This window comes from Haplochromis burtoni, unplaced genomic scaffold (assembly GCF_018398535.1).
Source record: "Haplochromis burtoni strain Fernald_Lab_line unplaced genomic scaffold, NCSU_Asbu1 Contig_36, whole genome shotgun sequence".
Lineage (NCBI taxonomy): Eukaryota > Metazoa > Chordata > Actinopteri > Cichliformes > Cichlidae > Haplochromis > Haplochromis burtoni.
This window is the reverse complement of record NW_024582397.1, coordinates 101417-117403: the sequence shown is the minus strand read 5'-3', so window position 1 is coordinate 117403 and position 15987 is coordinate 101417. Positions and strand designations below refer to the sequence as shown.

Genomic DNA, 15987 nt, shown 5'->3' with positions numbered 1-15987 from the left:
GCTGAATGCAATCCTTAAACCTCACTTAGAATCAATAATTCAGGAAGCTCAGGCAATTAACGCCTAACAGATTCCAGGTTTTGCTTATGAATCCCATTCGTTACCTATTAAAGTACCGAATGAGTCGAGGATGGATTTGATATCACGTTAAAACATTTTTTCTAATTTCTGTAAAGCTGAATTTTTGGGAATATGTTTGCTTTCATATCTTATTTGGCAATATATGCCACGACTGATTGCATTTCTCAGGATGGTTGCCTGCTTTTTAAATTACTTTTTAAATTAAATGAAATAAAGCCATCAGCTATGTTCAGGTGTTTGAGCGGGTTTTCCACTAATCACATGGCTAGAGATTTAATCCCTGGCTTCTCCACAAGTGTCCTTGGGCAAAATACTAAACAGGATGCTCCCGGTGGCTGGTGAGCACCTTGCATGACAACTGCACCTCCATTGTAAATATGTGGAAAAAGTGAACGAGACACAAAGCAGCAACGCAAAGGAGTTTGAGAACTTCTAAGAAGACCTATAAGTGCAAGCCATTTACCACTTGAATAAAGGAAAGACACAGACACAATAGAGCATTGTCACAAGCAAGCAGCAAAGCACTGTTTGTAGGGAGGGGGAACAAAAGGAAAATAAGAAATACTAGTTAGAAAAAGGAGTTCAGTCAACATCTTGTGAACATTGATATGCATTCTATCTTCTCGCGTGTCCTCTTGGCCTGGAGAGGCTGGCTCTGAGCCACTGAATAAATATAAGATAGCCGCATACGGGACAGTAACACAGCTTTCCTAGGATTAACAACTGCTATAGTGATAATTGGATTTAAATTCTGGCATTTAGGTTTTGTTCTGAAAAAGGAGATGTAGAATAGAGTTAGTATATAACCTCAACTATATAGCAGTATACATTTAGATCCAGATTTAAAACACAGCTTTGGGCAATACACCTTGGATCTGCCCAATGCTGGTACATTCCCTGAAAAACAATTTAAGGTTATTTATTTATTATATCAACTTTCTAGTACATCGATTTAACATTTTAATAAACATTTTGAAAATGAAAGAAATATACTAGAAAAAAAAGACCACACACAGATACTGGTGAGGACCCAAATAAACAGCAAAGGTACCATTAGACTATATTAATGTAATTAATGATGTCTGTATTAAGGTTTCCATTCTATTCTTATAATATGCTGCTAATTAATGTGTCCCTAATAGAAGGGAAAAAAAGACAAAAGTTCAAATGAAAAGTTTTAGGACTTCTTATGAAGTCAGTAATTAACCTCACATATCTCCACTGATGGTTTTAAAATTAGCCTAATAAGTAATGGATTACTATGGTTTAAGTGGTGACCTGGATAGATTTTAGTCAAAAACTGCCTCATTTAGCCATGTATGTAAGTTATAAACACTGCGTTGGATCTACCTAATAAAAATAATTGGAATTGGCAGAAAAGTTATTCTTGTTCAGATGTTTTACCTCCTGATACAGTATTTCTAAATGGCACAAACAATGCACGTGAACTTCTTTTGAAGTTGTTTTAATAGGAGATAGTTTTCTGTTTTTCTTACATGTATTGCCATTCATAACTCGGACTTCTCTGCTGTGCCAGTATGCATATAAAACACACGTTTTATCCATTTGATCTTTTCCTCTTTGGACTAGCAGTGTGATAGTGAAATGAAATGACTGAACTGATTAAGCTAGACAGATAAAGGCCTTACAAGCTTTGGATTGTTTAATTGTTTTTGTCATGCTGAACAATAAATTTTTTTTTTTACTTCAATACAAACTGATCAAGAGAGAAAAAATAAGATGAGAGACACAAACCTATTGTAATGTAATACAATAGTCTCATTTCGAAATTTGCTCACTTTTATCAACAAGTTGAAGACGCGTCCTCGTGCCGGGATAGATTTATGATGGTACTTTGGAGCTTTGATGAAAGACCAAACAAAACCTTGGAAATTAATGTGCAGAACACATTTAACAGAGTAAAAGGAAAAAAAAAAATCAGATTCCATTCGGTGATAGCGCAGTGGGAGAGACTTGCAGCCCTGGAAACTGATGGGGAACATGCACATCTAAGCATCTATCTGTATTTGAACAGTTCTATACCCAGTGCATTTAGGTAGGTCACACTCTCAACAATTTAGTTATCTGTTGTTAAGATGTAGCATGCTGCATTTTTAAAGCACTACTTATTGCACAATATGGCCGGTGGGCTCACACTGTTTTTTTATTTTTTGTTCCATCTATGAATATCTGTAGCATGTACATACTGCACATAATGCATTTACTTTATTTAAAGTCTGCACCCTGTACTCCCTCTGAAGAAAGATTGCTAAATGAATGACTTCTAATACCCATCAAATGTTACTGGGGCTTTTAAAATAAACAATCCAGTCAGACCTCCTGAAGTTTGCTGTATTGTTAAAACAAAAGGGAGTCTGGCTCTCCTTGATTCATCTTTTACATTCCTGCCCACAAACAACATTCTCTGCAGGCGAGCGTAGCTTTTCTGGTGTGACAAAGGGAATTACTATGGCAGTGCCAGATAGTGTAGCTCCATTTTTCAGATCGCTGTCTGTTTGTATTTCCTTTCTGTGCCGAGGTGCCAAATGAGAGCATTACGAAGTTGCTTTTGTGTGCTTTTGCGTCTGTGGTGACCCAGTTGAATGAACAGGCAGAGGTCCAGAAAGCGGGCTCCAAACTCCTCTGCAGTCTCCCGAAAATCACTCTCAGATGGTGATTGTGCGAGTCCCCTGAAGCGTGAAAAGCATGCATGAGATCTTTTTATTTGCTCTACTTATGAAATTCCTGGTTGCTGTCAAGTCGTTGAAGAAAGATGGGACTTTATTTATGAAGTCTGCGAAACTCTCAAGATTAAATTTTCAAGGTACGCATAAGCAAAACCCATTTTACTATTTTGATTTTGCAGTACTTGCCATTTAAATTTCACACTGTCCAATATTACTCAGTTCAGGTTTTATTATTCATGATTTTATCAAGCAATAATGTCAATTCAATTCTTTCATCATACAGCGCTCTTTAAAATTGAACTATATTAAGCAATAGTTCATCCCTTTGGATGTCATCTGGAATTACGGGTTAGTTCTACTGAGTTAGTCTGATCTGAATTATCAAATACAGTAACATCAAACTACTGTAAATCAAATTGAATACAAGAACTCCACTATCAAAGACAGCAATACCTGTATTTATAATCAAGTACATACAAATATGAATACTTCTAGGAATGTATGGATGTTTATCATACTCCATTTGCCTATAAAATGAAATGTAGGTCAATTAATTGTTTACAATCTCTATTTTTATTAGTAAAGGGAAAAATTGTGCTTAGACTAAATATGATAACTATTTAGTCTTGTTCCATTACATGGTGCTGTACTATTGCTACCTGGTAGTTAAAAAAGCCAGTGTTCTCATTGCTATGATATCATACCATGCAAAAAAAAAAAATGGTAGAGACACAAATAACTTTTACTGTGGTAAAGCACACAGTAAACCAATGCAACAACCTTTTTATTATCTTGTTATTATAATTATAGTGTACATTATTGCAGAGAATGTTCATCAGAGCATGACCTTCAGTGTCTGGGGCTGTTTGGAGTCAAATGTGAAGCCGCCAGCATGAGATGCTGGATTGCTGCCTTTGGATTAGGGAAGGGTTGTTTCCCTAAAGAAGTTTTACTATACTGTTCAAAAGTAATGGTATATGGCAGCGTGACCTGGAGAGAAAGCTTGCTGTGGCTTCAGCAGCAATGCAGGTATTGTACAGGTTAGCAGAAAGGATAAGCTTTTAATCTTTTAGTTGCTCTACACTCACCAATTAACATGTAGCAACTATATTGACATAATAGCATCATGCAACAGTTGCTACAGATTTCCTGGCTTCACATCCATGATGTGAGCCTTCCATTTCACCACATCCCAAAGTTGCTCTGTTATACTGGGATCTGGTGACTGTGGAGGCCATTTGAGTACACTGTAATTTTCAAGAAACTAGTTTGAGATGATCTGAGTTTTGTGACACGGTACCGTAACCTTCTGGAAACAGCCATCAGAAGATGGACACACTGTGCTCATACAGAACTGAGCATGGTCAGTAAAAATAGGCTCAAGTGTTTAATCGATGTCTGGTTTATGCTTGGTTTGATATTCAGCAAGTTTTTCACCATGTCTGCATGGCAAATATAGACAAATAGGTCACCTTGAGATTGACTGATTAGATATTTGTTCTATTGAGCAGTTGAAAAGATATACCTAACAAAGTGCCCAGTGAGTGTATGTTCCAGTCCTAACCTGCTCTCACGAGCTCTAGGTAGTTTTTGAAAGAGTGAGATCAAGCAGACAAAATTTGTGATAGCTGTGCTAAGGCTTAGAGATAGGGTGAGGAGCTTGTAGATGCAGATGGAGCTCAGAGTAAATCTGTTGCATGACCCAGACTTCACTGGATTTTATACATCTCATCTCACCCCAATGTTCCTAGGAAGTAGGATGTCTGAAACCCCCTGTATAGCCTCTACACCCAGGACCCAGCCAGAGATAAGTGGTAGAAAACAAATGGAACAATGGGGTGTAATGAATGGATGAAAAAAAACAACCCATCAGGCTAAAAGTAATTAAGTTATAATTCTCAGTTGTGGCTATAAGATTGAAACTATATTTGTTGACATATTGTCAACTAGTAAAATGACCTTTGGGGTCCAAAATAAGTTCCAGTCAGATCTAGAACTAAATCATTTGTATTTTTTAATTAAGCATTTGAAATTACTGTAAAGTGGTACACATAGTATATGTTGACTAATTTTCTTTGTGTCCTTAGCTGTATCTACAGCAGATAAGGACATACTGTTTAAGCATATGCTCCCTTGTCTGAGCACTGCAAGTACAGGATAATGTGATTCAGGTTTTCAGTTTCCCTCCTAAACACGAATTTGTTATTTTCCAGTTTCCTTCTGCTTTTAAGTGTTTTATTAGCAAACCACACACACACACACACACACACACACACACACACACACACACACACACACACACACAATATTAAAAATTATACACGCTCCACAAACACACAAGTTTTTTTTTTCCACTTTCTATTTTTTACTACTAATTAGGAATAAAAGACTTACCCAGCTGATTGTTGTGAATGACGTGCAAATCATCCTGGCTCTGAAAAGACAGAGAGACTTTTTAATAATTCAAATTGCAGTCTTCAAATAATGACCCACATACATTCTCTTCTTTGTTTTAACATATCATGTAAAAAGTGTCAAAATATGAATTGTGTGAAAATCTTTTTTTTTTCTTTTGCAAAATACTCCATTTCCTCTCGCTAATCACTAATTAAGACTTAGTGATACTAAATATGGAATCCCCTACAGGATATTTGGAAATATAATGGGCGACACCCCACGTCATTAGCCCATCCTAATTGTGTGGGTTTTGTGCCTGCAGCATTAAGCTCTGTGCATGAGGCTCAATTAAGGCATTCTGCACTGTTCCACCTCCAGAGCTGTCAGCACTGGCTGCAGACCATGGAAGGATGAGTAAATCAATCACAAGCCAGGGAAACTTTGAAGAGCTGTCTTTCACCTCTATCTTTCAGAGTAAAATTTTTCAGTCTTGGGGAAGATTGCATGAATGTCTGAGTTGTGCCTGTTTCCAGAACTCTAGACCGAGAGCTGCAGAGTATTAATAGATAATGACAAACCAAACCCTTTTTTGATTTATGACTTCCTCTAGACTAACAATCATTTCACTGGCAAGCTGTTGCAGCCTTCAGATAGCTTAACTAAGTCATAAATTCACTGTCGGTGGGTGTGGTACAGCGGTTACAGGGATTCACAGTAGTTTGGTGGCATTTGCAAGAAGCAGGCTACATATAAATGTGCTATCTCAGCACATTTACAAACTAACAATTTCTAGATTAGAGAACAGCCCATTAATTTACCCACTTTCCTCCTGAACACCTTCCTATAACTGTTGTGAGTACACATCATTTATTTTTGTGGTGTGCACGTTTCCTGCACGTCCCCTCTGTTAATTGACCAAATCTCAAAATTGAGCATTTGACATGAGATGTAATAAACTGGAAAAACAAAAACAAAAAAAAAAACTGGCATCCATAACGCCATTAACACAGCAGTGATTTGTGCATGTGTGATGCTCTCTGTCTTTTCCTATTTTTTCAGGTGATCAGAGTTAGAGGCAATATATGCACAGGCAGACAAGATCATATCAGGGTGATTTGATTCAGTGGGTACATCAGCTTAATTGGACTCAGTAGCATTAGTCATGCCCACAAGGCTTCTGTCTCATCTTATCAGACATTACTCGTTTGAAATCATTTCGTTAGCTGAAGAGAGAAGGCACCTAAGGAAAAAAAAAGCATCTCATAAGCCAGGAGAATCTGACTTGTTATCAGATAATTAGTCTTATAAAATCTCTTCAACTTGAAAATATAGCAGGTTATTATGGAAGAGAAACTACTCAAAAAGTGGAGGTATGAATTAAAGGGGTGTAGAAATTGCTATATATATGGTGGTTGTGACAGAGGCGTGCCACATGCTTTTCACTCTGTCTCCCCCAGCACAACTTCACTCTGGGGCACAGAAGAAACAGTAAATCACTGCACTGTGACTACAAGGAAAAAAATAAATCAAGACATCCATTATGACGAATTACCTGCTCTGTCAAACATTGCCAATTATATTGATTGTATGTGTACAAATGTTTGTGTGTATATAATGTGCACATGAAAATGATTTTTAGACAACCCTTAACAAGGCCTAATGCTTTGTGACACACTTTAATGAGAAATGTCAAAATAGACCCTGTACCCCTACACCAATCTAAATCATTTTGTAATGTTGTGTCTTTTTTCCATTTTAAATCAGTTATTTTGTTATGAACTCTTGTAATACAATCTGTGTTGAGTCAGAAAAAAAGGAGCCTCCTCATTTATTTTATGTAGACCACTGTTTTGGCACAGCGGGGCTCCTGACGCAGCTGCCTCTGGCCACAAATATTGCAAAAAAAAAGAAAATCCACTGGGTCATCTGACAGCAAAAGCTGAACATTTCCAACACATCATCATCATCCAGCGAGGGACTGTTTTGACTGTTCAATCACATGCAAGAGCACGTTCTTGGCATATTCCTTTTCTCAGTTACCGATCTCTTGTAGTGACGGGGTAGAAATTGTTGCTGGTACAGCTTCCTAGAATCATGTGCTATTGCACTGTGAAACAGCTGCACAGCATTTTACCCTCTGTTTAGCCTTCAAACTCAGCTCCATTACTCAACCCGGAATTTTCGGCTCACATTTCATCTTCTCACCTGCACACGCTGTAAACTCTTTGTGCTTATTTATACAATGTTATTTTCAGCTCTAACACCTGCTTACGCTACCTGATGTACTTTCTTGATGCATTTTCTTTTATTCGCTTACTTCAGCAAGACATTGCTTTAAACACGATTATTTTTACATAGAGTATCTATTAACCTCCAGTGAATGGTGGATTTTCCAAAAAGTAAAAAACACAACAAAGTTATGTCAAATAATCTTCATTTAGCATAGAAAACCCCAAAACACTAAGCAGAATGAGAAAACAACGTGCCAGACGTTAAAATCTGAATCTTTTTCTGTTTGTTTTTTTTCTTATACTACTTATAGGCGCATTGCCATCGCATTGCGTTTTATCCCTTATCAATTGACGCATTAAAAAATAAATAAATAGTTGACAGAATGAAAATGAAACCTCAGTGAAGCTTCAGCTCCACTGAGAAAAACAAAAACAAAACAAAAAACCTACCAATAAATACAGGCATCAAAACATCAAATCTATGTAGGACAGAGAAGGGGAATATAAAGTATATTAAAAAAAACAACAACTCTTAACTGAAACTATAAAAAGCATAAAATGTCAGATTTCTATCATGTTTTGAATATGAGGTCTGACTTTTTGTTTTTAATTACTTCATTTTGTTTAGCTCTCTTCTACTGCAAAGGTTTAATGCCACCTCACTGCTGAAATAGAAGTTGGAAAGCAGTCAGTACAATGTGCCGTGAGTTTCATTTTCTTTTGAAGGTTGTTTTGTTTTTTCAAGCTTGTGCAGATTGATCAAATTCTGGGTTGTTGATGTTTAACTGGACTTTTTCTTTCAAAGACGTCATATTATGCTTTTCTTGAGTGTATTTTACATATTGTTTCTGCATGTATAGAATGGTACAAGGTTAGAAGTCTATAACAAAGAGGATTATTTTCTCCCACAGAAAATGAATTTAATTTTAATCCATTACTGATGGCATCATAACATATGAGATATATTGCAATATATTACAATATTTAAATGTGTGGCTATAAATTAGAAGTCATAGTCATGAGATTAAAATGATATGATGGTTTTATAAAGTGTTACGGGTGCATAAATATTAAAAATGGCCCATTTTGGTAGGTGGTTGCCAGGCAACATGATTGTGTCATTATATTTAATGCATAATTCAGGTTTTTTCAATACAAATCAATTGTTACTGTTGTGAAATTAAAATGATGTAATGCTTTAATAAAATGTAAAACATTATTCATTTTAGCCTGTTGGTAGGTGGTTTGACATCATAATATCTGATATAGATAAGAACCTTCAGGGACCTAACATGTACCTGTGTGCCAAGTGTGGTCGCTGAAGTCTGGATTGTGTAACAAGAGTTGTGTGGACCAAACATACAGACAAAGATTTTGTGTATTACAGTGAGATGCCTGCTTACTAGTTAGAACAGAGGATGAGCAGAGCAAGCGCAATTTTCTTCAAAACAAATTCCTGATTTATGCGGAGCAAAGAATCATTGATTAAAATTACGTTTCAACACTGTTGCCCTCGTTTTTACTGTCTTCTCTCAAAGGCTGCTGCCTGAACCAGGCATAGTTCAGAGTTGGATTTTTGCAGCAGTTCCCTGGTCTGCAAAAATCAGAAAAGAAGGCATTACATAATGGATAGCTGGCTGACCAATCAAAGCAGACTAGGTTTAATACGGAGGCTTTAGAGAGAAAGAACATAAAACAAAGCGTTTCAGACAAACGGTGAAGTGAAGTGCTGCATGCACGGTAAGAATAAAAAAAGTTTTTTCAAATAGGAAATGATGTCAACCAATTCCAGAAAACCTCCAGAATAAATTTATGAACCTACAAAAGAGCATATTGTGGCCTCTTTACAAGCTTGATCTATTACCTGCATGTAAACAACATGGAAATAAAATCTGCTTCAACAACAAATTTATATGGTGAAGAAATGAGTCATTGGATTTTACCTAAAATTCCTTTTAAAGCCATCTCTTTGGTTTCACTTCATAAAATCCCTGGGTGACACAAGGGCTACAAATCTTTCTTTGGTAAATGATCTCATATTCCACGCCAGAGTGAACTCACATCAGGTCTCATATCATTTTTACTATTACTGAGAGATTAATTAGTCTCAGCTCACAGAATCCGGCTCTTCTTAGCCTTCTATACTTTTGCACGCAGGTAAGGCTCTTCCTAATCCCATCTGACAGCAGGCTGTCAGCCATTTGCAGCAGGAATCAGACACCCATTGGTGTTAAAAAGAAATTGCTGAGAGTCTATACTGTCCATCTGAAGGGGTTAGTTTCACCATCCCTTGAGCGCTTTTGATCTAAGACACCACAACACTGATGCAGACAGACAGAAAGATTGTGCCTCGTGTAGTGTAACCTTAGAACAAAGGCAGCACTGCAGTAAAGGTACTCAGAGGTGTACATGTGTAAACTGAAGAACGATCCTCAGCCTACCTAATGCGATTGTTACGTAATCAAGGACACCGCAATGACAACCTTTTGATCCCTGCCTTTTATTTGGATGCTCTTCACATACACACAAAGACGAGTTCCCGGCCCTGTTACGGCTCTCAGTCCCCGAGGACACAGACGCTTCACTGACATGAGTGACCCGTCAGGTCAGATTAGATTTCTGTTTACTGATGGCAAGCATGTTTCAAGGTTGCAGGATTTTCTGGATTTCGACATGTGGAAAATGTGTGATGTTCAGAGAAGCTGATGTCTAGAAGGACTCTGAGCACCTTAAGAATGTGAAAGGTTGGAGATTATATTGGTCTATATTTGTGTTAAAACTGGGTTCTTGTGTTTTTGTGTAATTTTACACAAAATTATAAAAAAATCGTTCAGAGTATTACAACTAAAGTAGTATAAAAGGAAATATTGTGTTTAGGCTTTGGCCAATCTGACAACTTTTATACTAGATACAGTGATGCAAAGCAGAACACATTCACCAAAAATCTGCATGCAAAGTCTTAGTATGCATATGCCTGTGCTTTGTGTAGCTGGAATGGTTTAGAACAGCGAGTAGGAACTAGTTCCAGGAGGAGGGCTGTCTATTTTAAAATTGCAGCTTTAACTATAAATTAAGATGATTCCAAATTGTCACCTTCATTTTATGGATGCTTTTAGAGCTATTGAGCGGTTTAAGAATCAAAACGTCTTTCACATCCCTCCCCTATTTTAGGGTGTCCAGAGAACTGACAGATTAAAATTTTATTCTTTGCCAATTTTTCACACAAGCAAAACTGCTAATGTGTAATGACTTAATGAGTTAAAATGTCTCCTGTCTCAACATTAGGAAGCTATTCTTTTCAGGTTTTCTTCCTAGCCCTTTTCAGCATTTTGTTGACAGCAGTTGAAAAGTATCATATCAGGCCATAGACATTGCTGTTACTGATGCCAAAAATTAGTAAGCACATGCATGTTATGATGTTCCATAGAAGCATTTCAAATAAGAAGGAAAGACAAATGTCTTGGTCAACACCTCCCATGAAAGCGATACTGATCAACCATTCACTTAATATTTATTACTATTAAAATAAAAGTCAAATTTCAACAGACAGCAAGGTGACATCCTTAAGTGTCTGGCACTAATAAATAAGAATGACAAAACCTAGAATACATGAAGTTATATGCACTAATATAAAAACATAAAAGATGCATATTTTCACATTTCAGATGTTGCTTGACATTTATTTATTCTGGGTTTTCTTTCATATGATGGCTCATGTGGTTAATCAACAAATAGTTTGAGCTCAAGAAAGACAAAACACAACAATGAATTCATGCAACAAATATTGCCCACATAGCCAAAGCCAAATAAAGCTTTCTCCTCTGAGCCACGGAGCTCTGTCGTCGTCCAAAAATTATTAAACATGTCAGTGAGTCACCAGTGATCCACTTGCACTGGCTGACATGTTCTTTGCTTATGATAAACACGCTGTGGTTTATCTTGAGTTAGTCCCACATGCACCATCCTTCTGCAATACATTCTAAATATGCACCACATGAAAATGAAAGTAGACCTTAACACAGGTGCTTCTTATTCCTGTTTGAGCTACATTTGCAAAAAGCTAAAGTGCCCAGCTCTTCAATGAAATTATTCAACTTTTATGAAAAATGATACTATAATTACTTGTGACATGTTTGTACTTAGTGGGAACCACTGGGTTTGGATCATAGCAGAAGTAGCAGAAGTAGTCAAAGTACAAAGAGACTGAAATGAAAGTGCCTACACAGCAATTCGTTATTTATTGCAAACATTAAGTAATATGAATGTTATAAACTAAATTATAGTCGGAGGACATATCTCACAAACAGGCCTTCTGCTTTCACAAGACTTTTTGCTGTTTTTTTTACTTTCTCCCACAATGCCACCATTGTCAGGTTGATGAGTGCTTCCATTCATGTACCATTTGTATTGGTCTGTTGCAATACAGTGGAAGAAATAATTATTTGATCGCCTGCTGAATTAGCAAATTTGCTCACTCACAAACAAATGAGCAGTCTCTATTTTTATGGTTATTTCATTTTAATGGAGAGAGAGAAAACATCAACACATTGCAAAAAAGACATAAACTGAGTGAAATAAGAATTTTAATCCCCGAGCAAAACACGACTTCATATTTGCCAACCCTTGTTGAAAAGCACAGCAGCCAGATATTCCTGGTAGTTTGTCACCAGTTTTGCATACATATTGGGAGGGATTTTGGCGCTCATCTTTATAGAAATTCTCTAAATCCTTTAGTTTTCTTGGCTGCCAAATGGCAACCTGAACATTCGGCTCCATCAACAGATTTTTCTATAGGATTGAGGTCTGGAGATTGTCTGACCACTTCATGACTTTGGGTGCTTCTTCTTTAGCTACGCCTGGTATGTTTTGGGTCACTTTCATGTTGGCAGACCCATCCATAACCCATCTTTTAATGTTCTGGCTGAAGGAAAGAGGTTCTTGTTAAAGAGTTTACAGCACATGGCTTTGTCAATTGGCTTCTCAGTGATGAAGTCATCCTCCATGCCTGACTGTGGATTTGGTGTTCTTTGGGTCACACTCAGTATTTCTCTTGCTCCAATCATGGCAGGTTGAGTTGATGCCAAATGGCGTTATTTTTGTTTCATCTGACCACAGTAATTTCTCCAAAGCCCGCTTGGACTCAGTAATTCACTGGCAAATTTAAGACAGACTTGTACATGTGCCTACTTGAGCCGGCGACCTTGCGAGTGCTGCAAGATTTAAATCTATTATGGTGTAGTGTGTCACCAATAGTGTTCTTGGTGACTGTGTTCCAACTGCCTCTGAATCATTAACAAGCTCCTCCCATGTAGTTTCTGGGTGATCCACCAGCTTGTTATGGTCATCTACATTCCATGAAGCAAGATCTAGCATGGAGCTCCACCTCTTTGTATTTCTTCCTTTTCCAAATAATCATACCAAGAGTTGTCACTTCCCCATCCATGGCTGCTCAGCCATGGAAACCCATTCCACGAAGCTCTCTGTACAGTGTTCTTAGGCGTGAATGTGAAGGCCCGCATGTAGTTTGGAGGTCTGTAGTGTCTGACTCTGGCTAAAGTTGCCAACCTCTGTACTCATGCGCCTTAGCTTTAGCTGAACTTGCTCTGCGATTTTACGTGGCCTAATACTTTGCGGCTGACGTGCTGTTGTTCCCAATCGCTTCCACTTTGTTATAATACCACTAAAAGTTGACTGTGAAATATTTAGTAGTGATGGAATTTCACAACTGGATGTGTTGTACTTGCCCAGTACCACACTGGAATTCACTCAGCTCCTGAGAGGAACCCATTTTTCACAAATGTTTGCAGTCTGCATGCCTATGTGCTTGATTTTATACACTTGTGGCCATGGAAGTGTTTGGAACCCCTAATTTCAATGATTTGGATGGGTGAGTGAATATGATTGATTGATTATAATCTGTATGCCATACGGGAGCCAGAACTTCAATGACATTCAAACCATGACTCAAGTCAATTCATCTTTTATATAATGTATTTTCAAATGGATAGATGGATGGATAAATGAACTGATGGATGATATTTTTTCTGGATTTTTGATTAATATTCTGACTCTCTGAAACTACCATAAAAATTAGACTCTTTATTTCTTTGGAAGTGAGCAAACTTAGAAATTTAGCAGGAGATCAAACAATGATTGTCTCAACTGTACATATGGTTTAGTAACTATAACACTGTATAGACCAAAGACTATCAATCTAAGCAATGTTTGAGCCATTTTGAGTAAAAATATTTATATCGAACCAAAAACATATCTAAGCCTTACAATGAATCTTCTGACGCATTTTCATTACATTAATAGCATATTTTTTGTTGCATTTGCTAAATTACAGAGCTAAAAAGTATATATGTTTTTTTTTAACTTTCAGTATTATTTTAATATCAAAAAAGGGGAATAAAACTGGAGCAAAAAAAAAAAGAAAAAAGAAAAGATGTTGTTATTTCGATTCTTCTAATGTGACAACATTTGCAATAATATAATGACAGAAAGATCTTCTCTCTGCTTCTGCATCAAATAGAAGTAGAAGAAGTCAAATCACCGGGACTACCATGAGAGATTCACTTGATGTAGATTTGTTCTGAAAGCCCTGGTACTTAAGAAGGCACAGGCAAAGTGTATAGGGAGATTTAAAGCAGGCTGTTGTTAGCTAATACTGAGGGTATATGACTGCATGCACCCTTAATCATTTTTACAATTCAGCTAACCAAAATAAATGTAAGTAAGTAATTATATGCATCAAATCAAGTAACTCTAAAATGTAATTAACTGGCATAAAGTTATAGCTGTATCCCTAGCAACAAGCATCATCATCAGCTTTATTAACAATCCAAAGTAAAAGTAAGAATGAAAGAATGATGCCACTGAATATAAATTTCACATTTGCAAGGTAATGAATTTAGGATGTTAAATTACAACGGGATTAATATTTAACTCCTGCAAGCCGGGTTTAATTTTTTTTCTTTTTTTCCCCTTTTCTTTTCTAGAGACACCGGTCGAGTCTCAAAAGGGGTCTTTCTTATCAAAAACACAGCACTGATTTACTGAGCTAATAGTTGAAGTGCATTGTTGATTAATCTTTCCATAGGTGACCCGCTGTGTTGGTTTTTGCCCCTGCCTCCTTACCCGAACTGATATTGAAATATCAGGATAAGTCTTTTTTTTTTTTTTTCTTTTCATGTTACAGAGTTTAAGGTGCATTTTTTTCCCCAAACATACACAGTATTTAACTCCTAAACTTTTCTGGAGATTTGGCTCGTCTTATTTGGCAATAATACCGATCTATTGTGTTATTATTCATTTTTTCTTCTATTTCTCACGCAGTGAAATAGTTCAATGAGGGCACTTTTGCTTAGTTTGAAGACTGTTCTCTGAGGGATTTAGCTTTGCTTTTCTAAGCACTGGAGAACTGTTGCCAACACAGACGACCAGACAGCACAAAATTGTTGACAGTGGTCCAAATCTGGTTGCCTGGGGCAATGGGCAGCCGTTACTGTCAAGCCCTGCTGTGTAGGTTATTCAGGGTCACACTATGTTCCGTGGCCTCTTCATAACATGCCTGATAAATGTTTTTGACAAAATTTTACCTATCAATATTTAGAAAATGAGATCAGTCACACAGGACTACACATTTCTCTTTATTATTTTAACCAACTCCTATGTATCTAACAGGTAGACCTACTTTATACCAGTAGGCCTACATACATTAAGTTGTTTCTCAGCCAGTGCATTTTACACATGCTATTTATACCAAGACAAAAATGGTTAGACAGACTCTAGTTTAACATATTTTTCCTTCCATTTTCTGCGATGTCTGCTACACATAATCCCCTCGTGTCTGTGTTTACATTCATCCAATGAGCTGATACACTTCTGCAACGTTTCTCTCTGTAACATCCATTCATTACCAACAGTAAGAGTTGTGGCAGCTGGTCAGGCCGGGTGGGAAAGGTGGTGGGCGGCACAGCTTTGTGAAACGGGAAGATGGAACAGCCATATGAGACTGTGGATGTTTGTATCACTGATTAGGTCTTAGTTTTGGAACCATTACAATCCTAATGATTGTGGCCTATATCTCGGCATAAATTAATCAGAATATTGTTAGTCCTCTGATGACATAGATGGAGGCCTTGTTTCTGCACAGCTAATTAAAACTCCCCATTTTAAACCATGTCTGGATAAAGCAAAAATGACACCATTTGATCAAAGGCAGATGGTCACAGTAACAACCACACAGCAGCCAGCTACACACAAGAGGCACAGACTAAAGACAACAACCCACATTAACTTTCATACAAAACTCTCCTTCTTATCTTACTTACAAACAAGAATACTACTTATCTTAGCCCCAGCTTGTTCCTCTCAAGGCATACTTGCCATTTGGAAAAAAAAAAACCCAGAGGACCATTTAAAAACACTTTCCACTGTTATTAAGAGTAACTAGATGAAGATATGTGGGCTTCTATTTAACAGCAGTGTTGTATTTTCTTTTAATCATACTTACTGATTAATTAGCTTTTGAAGAAACTGGCATGGCTACTGATTGATGGAACATTAAAGCTATTTCTGGCTGGTTC

The 15987-nt window shown here is 37.1% G+C and overlaps 1 protein-coding gene across 1 annotated transcript in view; it reads right to left on the bottom strand.

The window, feature by feature from the left end:
• The window catches only part of b3glcta (beta 3-glucosyltransferase a), a 75406-nt gene that overhangs the window by 38494 nt on the left and 20925 nt on the right, over nucleotides 1-15987 (bottom strand). The window contains exon 3 of the mRNA XM_005926431.3: nucleotides 5163-5202. Within this exon, the coding sequence (XP_005926493.1) occupies nucleotides 5163-5202 (40 nt within the window). The remainder of the gene's footprint in view (nucleotides 1-5162; nucleotides 5203-15987) is intronic.